This window comes from Phocoena sinus, chromosome 5 (assembly GCF_008692025.1).
Source record: "Phocoena sinus isolate mPhoSin1 chromosome 5, mPhoSin1.pri, whole genome shotgun sequence".
Lineage (NCBI taxonomy): Eukaryota > Metazoa > Chordata > Mammalia > Artiodactyla > Phocoenidae > Phocoena > Phocoena sinus.
Window position 1 is genome coordinate 87,225,301 of NC_045767.1, and position 12,423 is coordinate 87,237,723.

The following is a 12,423-nucleotide window of genomic DNA, read 5'->3' on the forward strand; positions in this document are numbered from 1 at the left end:
TAGATAAAAAATAGCACTGTATTAGTGATAATTTCCTGATTTTGATAATTAGTACTGTGGTTATGTGCTAGAAAAAACACAATGAAGTATTGAAAGTGACGTCATGTCTGAACTTACTTTTAAACAATCTAGAAAAAAATGTACACAAGAGAGAGAATAAGGCAAATAAACAAATGTAGTAAAATGTTAATATTTGGGGAACCCAAGGGAAAGGTATCCTAGAAATCTTTGTATGATTCTTGCAACCTTTCTCTAAATGTGAAATTATGTTAAAAAAAGAACAAGTTGAGTTAACTATTAAGGAAACGTTGCAAGTGGTTTTCAAAAACAAGTTCTAGTGGACATTTATTTATCCTTTCCCCATCCGTCAAGCACATTTCTGACTTCGTCATTTCCAAGATTTTCTACTGAAAAACTTCGTTTTCCCATGAAACATTAAAATGAAAAGAGTGCCCAAGCACTTAAAAACTGATAGCAAGTTAATTCAAGCAAAAATGTTACAGGATTTTTTAAGCAAATGAGGGAGAGTATACCTTTTCATTAGTTTTTATTAAATTAGTAAATTTAAAGTACATTTAATTAACTTAATAGGCCCAGAATTTCTTTGCTTTTGGGGAGGGCTGGAGTGGGAGTAGATTATGCCTTAAAAAAAATACTGTTTTTCCTCTTTGCTTGTAGAGTAGAAAACTTTTACTAAATGTAAAATATAATAAAATATATACAAATGTAATAAAATGTAAGTAAGTATAATACAAAATATAAACCTATTTCTTTTATTTGTAGTTAAAATGTTGATTTTCAGTTTCAGATCTTTTCAGCGTCTAGGGCAAAAAAGAATTTAAAAATCAATCCACTAGAGGACGCCAATGATCATATTATCTACCTTAAGTCGAAACGACATACATTCAGCTAATTCTATTTTATGATCCAGACCAACTTTTTCCACATTACAAAGTGACCCCTTCAGTTTTTCCATACTTCTTTGCAAACTGACCTTATTTAAAGTTCAGTTTGAATTTGACTCAACAGGTGTTGTGAGTTGAAATCCTTGGAAGAGTTCCTTCGCATAGAATCCAGGAGTCCTATATTTCTTAAAAATCTTTTTCTCTCTACCTCTCCAATCAGCCTTGGAACCAGATGACCTGAATTTGATTTTCTGCTCTGCACTGGGTCACATTTTCACTTTAATATTTCACGTTTTTAAGTTATAACGATGAAGCTTTCAACAAAATTGACTTTATAGTACTATGATTTGAATTTGGTTGTCATCTTTATTTATGTAACAAATGCTAGTTTTTAAAGCAACTCCCTGGTCAAAAAACTATACTAGGAACACTCTGTTGTAAAAGATGACCTACATATATCCTGCCATCAGGGAATTAAATTTTTGGTAGGGGAGATATAGCATGTATGTGACATCTGTAATACAAGATAGACTGTGATAAGTTCCAAAGGAGATGTATAGTGTTATGAAAATTCAGAATCTTACTTGTCCATAAATTAATTTGTTTTAGGCTTGGTTCTGTTTATTTTCAGCTCCAAGGCCATGTTCATTTGAATGATTAATATAAGGTTCCACTTTACTTCCTGTGGTTCTTTTGTCCTTGGATCATATTTTTAAAATTTCTTTATGTTTCTTTACTCTCATGCCTGGCCCCAGTTCTCATCAGTGCTTGCTTTATTTTGCCCTCAACAATAGCAATCTGTTTTCCATATTTACAGTCCTTGCAGATGCTATTCCTCATAACATATTATTTTTAACCTTCACCTTACCCACGCTAGTGACAACATGACCTAATCTTTTCCAAAGGTGATTAACTTTAGATGATGTGCTTCAGGTTCCTCTCATCTATAAAAGGGAGATATTAATAGTATCTGCCTCTAGGAGCTGTCATGACAATAACAAGTGAATACTTGTACTTAGAGTAGTGCCTGGCACACAACACTATGTAAATTATAATCATTATTAAAATAAAAATTTAGAGGCACACAACTTATAAATATGTATCTCATATATATGATATATATGTGTGTGTGTGTCTGTCTGTGTTTTTTGGCCGTGCCATGGGGCATGTGAGATCTTAGTTCCCTGATCAGGGATTGAACCTGTGCCCCCTGCATTGGGAGCACAGAGTCTTAACTGTTGGACTGCCAGGGAAGACCCTCTGATATCTCTCTCTCTCTTCTTTTTTTAATAATTTGTAAGGGTCTTTTTTTTAAATTAATTAATTTTTGTCTGCTTTGGGATTTCGTTGCTGCGCACAGGCTTTTCTCTAGCTGTGGCAAGCGGGGGCTACTCTGTTGTGGTGCGCGGGCTTCTCATTGTGGTGGCTTCTCTTGTTGCAGAGCATGGGCTCTCGGTGCACTGGCTTCAGTAGTTGTGGCACATAGGCTTAGTTGCTCCATGGCATGTAGGATCTTCCTGGACCAGGGATCAAACCTTGTCCCCTGCATCGACAGGCAGATTCTTAACCACTGCGCCACCAGGGAAGTCCGTCCCTCTGATATCTCTTAACTATCTATTCTCACCTTAAGATTTTCCTGTCTTTTTCTTCTTCAGCCTCCTACAGGAAGAAAGAAAATAGACAATATTGTATAGTGCGATATATTGTAGTCATTAAAAACTCTGGGTATGGAGCTAACTGGATGTACTGACATCTCCACTTACTAGATGGTAATCTTGGCCATGTTACATTGCATTCATAATCTTAGTTTATTCATGAATAAAATAAAGATAATAATTGTATCTAATTTATACGGTTATTGGGAGCCTTACATGAAGTAACGAACACAGAAGGGAGTTCCCTGGTGGCCTAGTGGTTAGGATTCTGGGCTTTTACTGCTGCGGCCTGGATGCAATCCCTGCTCGGGGAGCTGAGACCCCTCAAGTCGTGCAGCATGGTTGAAAAAAACAAAACAAGACAAAACAAAAACACAATACAGAAGAGGGACTTGCCTGGTGGTCCAGTGGTTAAGACTCTGCACTCCCAATGCAAGGAGCCCACGTTCAAACTAGATTCTGCATGCTGCAACTAAAAGATCCCTCATCCCGCATGCTGCAACTAGAGATCCCGCAGGCGGCAAAGAAGATCCCTCGTGCCTCAACTAAGACCTGGCACAGCTAAATAAATAAATAAATATTTTAAAAACCCCACAGAAGCATTTAGCACAGTTCCTGGCACATATTTATGTACTGAATAACTATTATTTATCAAAATCATCATCATTATTGTTATTTTTGCTATTAGCATGCTATTACTATGTTCCAGTACTGTTTGGGGCATATTGTACATGTGTAACGAGTATTTATTGAATTTAAACTGCTTGTCAAGTTCAGAAGTGCATTCTAGCCCTGTAAATTCTGTATGTAACAGGCAAGCCTCCACATTTATTCAGACCACATGTCTTCACACCAAAGAATTGCTCATATACAACAGACCCTCCAAATCTGTGGGTTCCACATCTGCAGATTCAACCAACTGCAGATGGAAAAATATTTGGAAAAAAAATTTCAGAAAGTTCCAGAAAGCAAAACTTGAATTTGCCAAGCTCCAGCAACTATTTACATAACACTTACATTGTATTTACAATTATTTACCTAGCATTTACACTGTATTAGGTATTATAAGTAATCTAGATTTAAAGTATATGGGAGGATGTGCGTAGGTTACATGCAAATACTATGCCATTTTATATAAGGGACTTGAGCATCTGGGAAATTTATTATCTGCAGCCACGGGGTGGGGTAGGGGGAGAGGGAGGATATCCACGAACCAATCCCCCAGGACACTGAGGGATGACCATATCTTCCCTGCAGGCCTAGGTTACCTATAGAATTAAAAAGCTGTCAACGTGTAATTCACCCTAGTAACACAGATAAACTAATGATGTGAACTCTATCTGCAAATAATTTGCTGCTCTGGAGTTCTTGTGGTCTTAGGTGACTGTCATTGCAAACCTTATTATTTTAAATTAGATATGGACACATCTAATTCAGGAAATATTTTCTTCTTAACATGCACTTACTAGCCTAACCATAGCCGGTTTTCAATCCTTTCAGATTCTGTTTGTTGCCTTGCTTCCCCTCCACTCCTCTCCTCTCCCCTGCCCTTCCCTTCCCTTTCTTTTCCCTTCCTTTTCTTCCTCACCCTTCCTCTCTTTCTTCCTTTCTTATCCTGCTTTTACACACGATACTTCCAAGAGTGGAATCATTGTGCTCTGGCATATAGAGCTTTCAGAGTGAGTAGGACAGCTTGGTGACTAGGGAGTATATTGGCCAAATTTACTTATCAGTCAGAATAAATGTCATAATTTGAGAAATATGAAGTAATCTTTATATAAGCAATTTTCTTTGCTGTTTCTTAAATAATTATTTGATTTTCATACTCATATTTCCTTATTATTTTTTTCTCCTGACTTCAAAAACCCTGTTATGAAGGAAGTAATGAAGATAGGAAAAGAGGAAGGAATGAACATTGAGTGTTTAAGTATAGTCTTGTACTGGATGATTTTATATCTCTTACTTGTTACAATTGAAAATTACAAAAGAATTATAATTCTTTACAATTACCCTTTTAAACTTAGTTAACTAATTTACTCAGACAGCTGGTAAGAGACAGCATTGAGATCTGAAACCAGCTTTGTTTAAATCCAGTATCCATGCTATTTTGACTATCCCATTGCCTTTCAGATTTGCAATGGGATCTGAGGTCTTCAGAGACTATGACCAAGCAGAGGACTGGGGCTCCTTTATCCCTATTTGACCAGAGCAAGTCCACTTATATCTGTTTCATTTACTGAAGCTCTACATAGAATTCCGTTTTAAAAGAAAATTCCATTACTAGCAAAAAGTATGACATTTTGGCCACACTATGCTAAAACTTCTGAAAATATATCCCCAAATCATCACAGAACACTGAGGTTATTAGGAGGTGGAAAAACAAGGTGGTCAGTTTGAAATTTGGTCATTCTGAGCTCTAGCAAAACGTCATAAATTCTTAGATTCCTGGCAATGTGACAACTAGCTTGTTAGTTTATTTCTTCATTCAACTTAGGTATGAATTACTCAAGTGATAGAATATCAACATATGCACCAAAAGATGAAGATAAAAGTCATCCTTTCAATGTAAATTGGCCACGACAGGATGCGCCTTTGTCAATGGGCTTCTTCGCGGAGCATGGTGAAGCGTGAGGTGTACTCACTGTGTATCCCATGGTCTGGAAATAAAAAGCCCTCCCTACCTCTTGTCTTCCCCATCAAATACACATAACATTAGTCACAGGGTTGAAACCTCTTTTATTCAGAGAGAGAGCAGAGAGCTATAATAAAAAGATAAACTGGACTTAGTGAAGAGACAGGAGTCCAACAGGCCAAGTGGCATTGGGCAAACAATCCCTTTAAACCAGTGCTTTTCAAACTGCGGGTTGTACCCATCAGTTGGTTGTAATCAGCATTAAAAAATGAAATGGAACAGAGTAGAATATTTATTTTATGAAAACTTTTCTCAGTTATAAGTGTGTGAGAGAGACAAAGTCTTTATGTAGTATGTATATCTTTCTGTTACTGTCAAAAAAGTTTGAAGGACATAGCTTTCCAAGTTTCTCTTTGTATGTTCTCTTATATGTGAAATGGAGACAATAACACAGCTTTTATGTACCTCACAGAGTCAATGTAAATACCAAATAAGATTCTGACTGTGCGGTTTTTCAGGAAACTTCAGCAAAGTGCTTTATAAATTTAAAGTGTTGCTGAAATCAAAAATGGGTCATTTGTTTTACAAAATGAAAGAGTACTACCATTTTCTGTGGCCCACATTCACACAAATCTCTCAGGTAGAGTAATGTATTTGAGCTCAGGCTATATTACATGAAATTCCTAAACAATTTGAAATTAATTTCATATTTTCTTTTCATTACATCAAGACAGATAAGTATTTGGCATTTTCTTTCTGCTATTACTGTGATAGACTTAGATGAAAATAATTGAATTAATACATCAATTTTTTATTTATAGTCTCTGGGAGAGTCCTTTAAAAGAAAGTGAAATTGTGGGTTTGTGTTTGTTATTATCACAAATTGACTTATTTAGACTTTTGTTTAGACTTCCATTTGCATCAATATCCCAAATTACCAAATGCTTTCCAAATAGCTCTTTTACTAGCCTGCCTTCTCTCCCCCTTCAAACAAATAGACAGGCAGACAAACAAACAAACCCTTCTGTTCCCAACCTACCTGTCTATTTCCAATGGTTTTAAAACTCCTTGGCTAAAAATATTGGAACTTTATTTTACTTTGGTCTATTACTAACCCCCCTAAATCCAATTTGTTGCCAAGCTTTGCTTTTTTGGTTGAAAAGTCCCTCATAAATACTATCAACCTCCTCTAACACCATCCTAGCCTCCAACCTAACTACCTCATCACCAGATGACCTGAAGAGGCTTCTTTGCCTCTCTCCACTCTATTTGGTTTATGTAATTTTCTCAAAACATTTTTGTTAAAAATCATTTTAATAATGTACAACATGATGGCTACAGTTAACACTGATGTATGATGTATAGAAAAGTTGTTGAGAGTAAATCCTAAGCATTCTCATCACAAGGAGAAAATTTTTTTTTCTTTTTACTGTATCAATATGAGATGATGGATGTTAGTGGAACCTATTGTGGTAATCATTTCACAATATATGTAAATCAAACTATCATGCTGTATCCCTTAAACTTATACAGTGATGTATATCAATTATTTCTCAATAAAACTGGAAATAAGAAAAAAAAAGCAAAAAAAAATTTTACTCCTTGCACAGGACTCATGAAGGCTATATGGCTTCTGCATTATTTTCAGAATTTCCCCTGGATATTGGTGTCTTCTGTTATATACATCCATTCCACCCCCAATGATTGATTCATTTATCCAAACTTTTTTTTTTCTTTCTTTCTTTCTTTTTTTTGTAAAAGGTGAAAGGTCTACTTGATCTGGAGAGAAACGGGAGTATCCAAACATTTAAAATTTCTATTTTTGTTGGGTATCTCATTGTGTACTATGAGTATTAAGTTGAACATAACAGTCTTCACTGTTGTAAGAGCAAATACCATAGTGGAAAAGACAAACAAATACATAATCATAATGTTTTCTGACAAAGAAATAATGTGCCATGAGGTCAAAGGAAAGACAGCAACCACCAAATCTAATTTCCTGCTACTCTCAACTCTCAGTCTTTCACTTCAGCCAAACAAGTCTCCTATGAAAATTAATCACTTTTCAACCTTTGCTGAGAAATATATGTGATCCTTGGCTTACTTTTTCCATCCAAAACTCATTCATCTTTAAAAACTCAGTTCATCCTTCTTTTACCCTAAAGCCTTCCTTCACCATTTCAACTCTTGTTCATCTCTCTTCTTACACTTCTAGTACGTTTAAAAACTTTTTGGTACATAGTTATAATCATTTTATGTAAGTTTTGTCTCTACAACTGAATGACACTTTCTGTGAGGGCTGTTTCTTTGTTTCATCAGTACCGGGCTCAATGTTAGGAACCTAACTTGTGTTTATCTTTTCTAAGAAAACTGGACAATACACAGCACTCCTACTTTAAAGAAGTACAATGGAAAACTTCAGAACATAAGCCTTTGCTAAGCAACCTCATTTTAAGTGACATATTTGCTAAACTAATTCTTGTATATGCAGTCACTGTGAGAATAATTGTAATATGCTTTTTTTCCAGGGGAATGAAAGCATTTTGGTTTTTCCCATTTCTTCTTCAATAAAACACACACTGATGTACAAAAAAATGTTAAGTGAGGAATTGGCAGGAGAATTTAGATATCTAGCTTTCTAGTGCAAGAAAATGCACTAGGAAGAGAGAAAAAAATTTTTTTGAGGGTTACAAATATTCAGATTTTATTATAAATAAAATACTATTTTTTTAAACATAAAAGAATGCCAAGTGTTGCTTTTTATTTACTACCCTGGAGAGCAAGACTGTAGATTTTAAGGCAAACAGTTAAAGTGAAGGCACATGGAAAAGGGCCACAGTGGAATTAAAAGGGAAAATTTCAGGGAATAGCTATGTATGTTCCCTGTGACACCCAGCATTCTGCCGCAGCCACCTTGTCAATTTTATTAATAAAATACAGATAACTAGAACTATACAATAAAATAATGGCTATATTGCAGGAGTGTAATTAAGGTATCATCTTATAAATAACTTTTATTTTAAAAGTAAGATTCTTCTTATGTGTCCTGGCTATTGTAAATAGAGCTGCAATGAACATTGTGGTACATGACTCTTTTTGAATTATGGTTTTCTCAGGGTATATGCTCAGTAGTGGGATTGCTGGGTCACATGGTAGTTCTATTTTTAGTTTTTTAAGGAACCTCCATACTGTTCTCCATAGTGGCTGTATCAATTTACATTCCCACCAACAGTGCAAGAGGGTTCCCTTTTCTCCACACCCTCTCCAGCATTTATTGTTTTTGATGATGGCCATTCTGACTGGTGTGAGGTGATATCTCATTGTAGTTTTGAGTTGCATTTCTCTAATGATTAGTGGTGGTGAGCATTCTTTCATGTGTTTGTTGGCAATCTGTATATCTTCTTTGAAGAAATGTCTATTTAGGTCTTCTGCCCATTTTTTGGATTGGGTTGTTTGTTTTATTGATATTGAGCTGCATGAGCTGCTCATAAAGTTTGGGGATAAATCCTTTGTCAGTTGCTTCATTTGCAAATATTTTCTCCCATTCTGAGGGTTGTCTTTTCATCTTGTTTATGGTTTCCTTTGCTGTGCAAAAGCTTTTAAGTTTCATTAGGTCTCATTTGTTTATTTTTGTTTCTATTTCCATTTCTCTAGTATATATGGAAATATATACACTACCAAATGTAAAATGGATAGCTAGTGGGAAGCAGCCGCATAGCACAGGGAGATCAGCTTGGTGCTTTGTGACCACCTAGAGGGGTGGGATAGGGAGAGTGGGAGGGAGGGAGATGCAAGAGGGAAGAGATATGGGGACATATGTATATGTATAACTGATTCACTTTGTTATAAAGCAGAAACTAACACACCCTTGTAAAGTAATTATACTCCAAAAAAATGTTAAAAATTAAAAATAAAATTCTGTTTAAAAATATACCACACAGATGGAAAGGGAGAAAAGAAACAACAACGAATCCCCAAAATTTCACTGTGGCCTAAGACTTAACTGGAGTGAACCTGACCCATAGGCTAGATGGAAAACTACCTTAACAGTCTATCTTCTGTCCTTTTCCTGCAACCTTGACCAAAACGTCTGTTAGTATGTGGCCACTTAACAAGAGGAACTAGCTAGGAAACACTGATGTGAACACTTGGCAAGAAAGAGCCACGCTTCCTGTTATAAAAGAGGCCTGAGAGGAGGAACGGAGTGGAAGCTTAGGAGAATGCCAGGTCAAAACACTGGTGAGTCAAATCTGGGATGCAAGGAGGAGATGGAAAGGGGAAGAACTAGGTTAGACCATCTCTCCCTCTCTGCCTTTCCGCAGCACAATCCCTGATGCCCTACAAGTACTCAGTAATTATGCAGCCCCTCATCAAAATGATCCATCCAGCTCAAACAGTTGCCAGAAGGTTTTAATGTCTTGCACTATTTAGTGAGTCCTGTGTGACAGTTTTTGTTTGTTTTTTGTTTTTATGCCACCTGGCCATTTTAGAATGTCTAGATAAATTTCCATTTGTAGTGACAAGTTTTTGGAGAATCACAGTAAACTCTGACTTTACTTCTTGACACATCCTTGTACCCTGGGTTCACCATAGAGTACATTTACAAGCATAGAGACAACTTGTTCATCTGTTATTAAAGGATCTTTGTCCTTTTCAAGAATGTGTCCTTTTCTTCAGAGATCTGACTGTTGAAAAGGCAGATTCTGCAGGTCAGTCAATCAGGTTGCCTCTGACGAAGACAGTCTGGAGAGATATCTGCTTTCTATAGGAGAGGGCCTTGCCTGAACCAACAGTCTTATAGTTTTTCTAACAGCATGTTACAGTCTAGCCTACCTCCAGAAAAGCTCAGGTCGACCTCAGGGAAATGTTCAAATTTCCAAAAGTCTGAGATTTCCCACATTTCCTCTTTATTCAATCGCACATAGCTGCAAACTGCAGAACAACATACTAATCAAGTATAGTTCTCTCTAAGCTGCAATGACAGAAGACTCAAGAAGCCCCAAATAAAACAAGGTATATGTACTTTCTACCTATGCAAATTTCATTGTTCCTAAAGATTCTCTCAATTTACCATGTCAACCTGAGTGAAAGGAAAAGTAGATGGAAGAATAGAATGGGGATGAGGTCAAATTTGAGAATAGCTACATTTTCAGGGAGCATTTACTAGGCACCAGAGATTATGATAGACACTTTAACACACTATTCATTTAATCATCACAAAAGGTGCATAAAGTAGACATTACCTCCATTTTATAAATGAAGGAACTGAAACCCAGAGGGGTTAAGACATTCGCGCAAGGTAACAGAGCAGAGCCAGGATTAAATGCCACACTCTGACTTCCAGAACCCAAGCTCTTAGAGATAATACAATACTGCCTTTGACAAGACCTTCATTCAAGTTTATATAGGAAATCTGTGATCTCCATGTCCTAAAAAGTTTATGATACTGGTTTACCTGTGGTCCAGCAAAGATGCTACTGAGGAGCCAGGCCAAGCCAATCATGAGCTGTCCGAGCTTGTTGTTGCTTTTCACAGCTAGGGGCCTCGTGATGGCCAGGGAGCGGTCCAGGCTGATCACCACCATCACGAAGGCGGGGGCGTACATGGAGAAAAGCTTCATATAGCTGAGGACTTTGCAGAGGAGTTCTCCAGCATACCATTGCACAGTGATGTTCCACATTCCGTCCAGTGGCATGACAATCAGAGTCTCCAACAGGTTGGCTAAGGTCAAATGTTTTAAAAGCACTTTCATTCTTGAGAGTTTTTTCCCTTTCTCTTTCTTTTGAGTCCACTTCTGAAGTTTCAACAAGAAAGAAGCATTGAAAGTTGTGGAGAGTAGAAAAAGGAAGAAAGTAACTGTCACTCGAATCTTTCCAGATAAGGTCAGTGTGGGGAGGTTGCCCTGTGTCAGCGGGATGCTGCTGTTGATTGCTGAGCAGTGATTTTGATTCTGTTCAGGAGAGGCACTGTTTGCCATCCTTCACGGCTGATATAGCTTCAAAACTTGTGTTTCTGGCACTTCTGATGTTTTAATTGTAATTGCACTCAAAGTCCTGTTTTATTTCAGCCTTCTTTAAAGAGAAACGTCACGGGTTTATATTTATGTCAAAATTTGTCCCTGAGATACTTTATATTTAAAGTGAAAGGTCAAGGTGAACTTGTTTTGTGAGCTTATAATCCAACAGAGTGCTAAAGCGAGCAAATACTTTCTGAGGGCCAAATGTAACTGTAGTATCTCAGCAGATGGCCTGGTTTCCACAACATTTTTCTTAAGTGAAGAAGGACGTTTGAAACTTAATATTATATTTAAAATTCACTTATGATAGTGTTCAAATAACTATAATGAAGAGATTTTCTAAAAACTATTACATGTCAACAGATGCAAAATGAAAAAGAAGAAAAATACTAAAAAAAGAACTTGATCCAGTTAAACTTTGTTGTTTTAAGAAACTAATATATTTCTCAAAAACATTTGTTTTCTTTTCAATCGCACACTGCTGAGCATTCAAACACTAGATAAATAGACTTATTTAAAACCATCCTCCACGAAACACCAAATTAATGCCTTAACAGTTAGAATCAATTTGATCTGATACAAATTGGGCTGCCTTCAAATTTACCAATCAGTCTTAACAGTCAGATTATCCATGCTTAAGTTAGAGTAAAATCATTAACTTTTTTCTGTTATTGCCTTGATTTCATAATTGTCTAAATATTATACCTGCCATTATTGTGCATATTGCATAAGATGACTAGGTATTGGAGAGAATACTGTATAAATGCTGTAACCACATCTATGTATGTTTATATATAATATGAATATTTGTTTATATCCCTTTATATGCAATCTGATTGTTTCACATTAGGGTGACTTAGAAACTTTCTCTGTGTTATTGCTTTAACTTTCATGATGAGTGCTTGATGATGTTGTTTACTAATACTGGTATGACTTAGATTGGAATTTATTAAATCACCAGCTTGATTTGTCTTATGTCAACTAGTTTGCTTCTGTGGCAGCCAAAGAAGGAATAATGTTAAGAATAAAGGTGGCTATTTTAATTTAGATGGTCCATTCTTGTTGGTTCATTTATTTGTTTGTTCTGTCTTATATTCATTTATTTAATAAATAATTACTAAATACCTGCTATATATACTCTCTTGGCCTTAGCAGGTGATTAAAACGTGAATATGGGTAGGCTTCCCCGGTGGCGCAGTGGTTGAGAGTCCGCTT

The 12,423-nt window shown here is 36.3% G+C and overlaps 1 protein-coding gene across 3 annotated transcripts in view; it reads right to left on the reverse strand.

The window, feature by feature from the left end:
• Positions 1-12,210, reverse strand: part of GNRHR (gonadotropin releasing hormone receptor) — a 38,013-nt gene extending 25,803 nt beyond the window's left edge. For all 3 annotated transcript variants that reach the window (XM_032631722.1, XM_032631721.1, XM_032631723.1), the window contains exon 1: positions 10,648-12,210. In XM_032631722.1, the coding sequence (XP_032487613.1) occupies positions 10,648-11,169 (522 nt within the window). In that variant the 5' untranslated portion in view covers positions 11,170-12,210. The remainder of the gene's footprint in view (positions 1-10,647) is intronic.
• Positions 12,211-12,423: the final 213 nt, after the last annotated feature.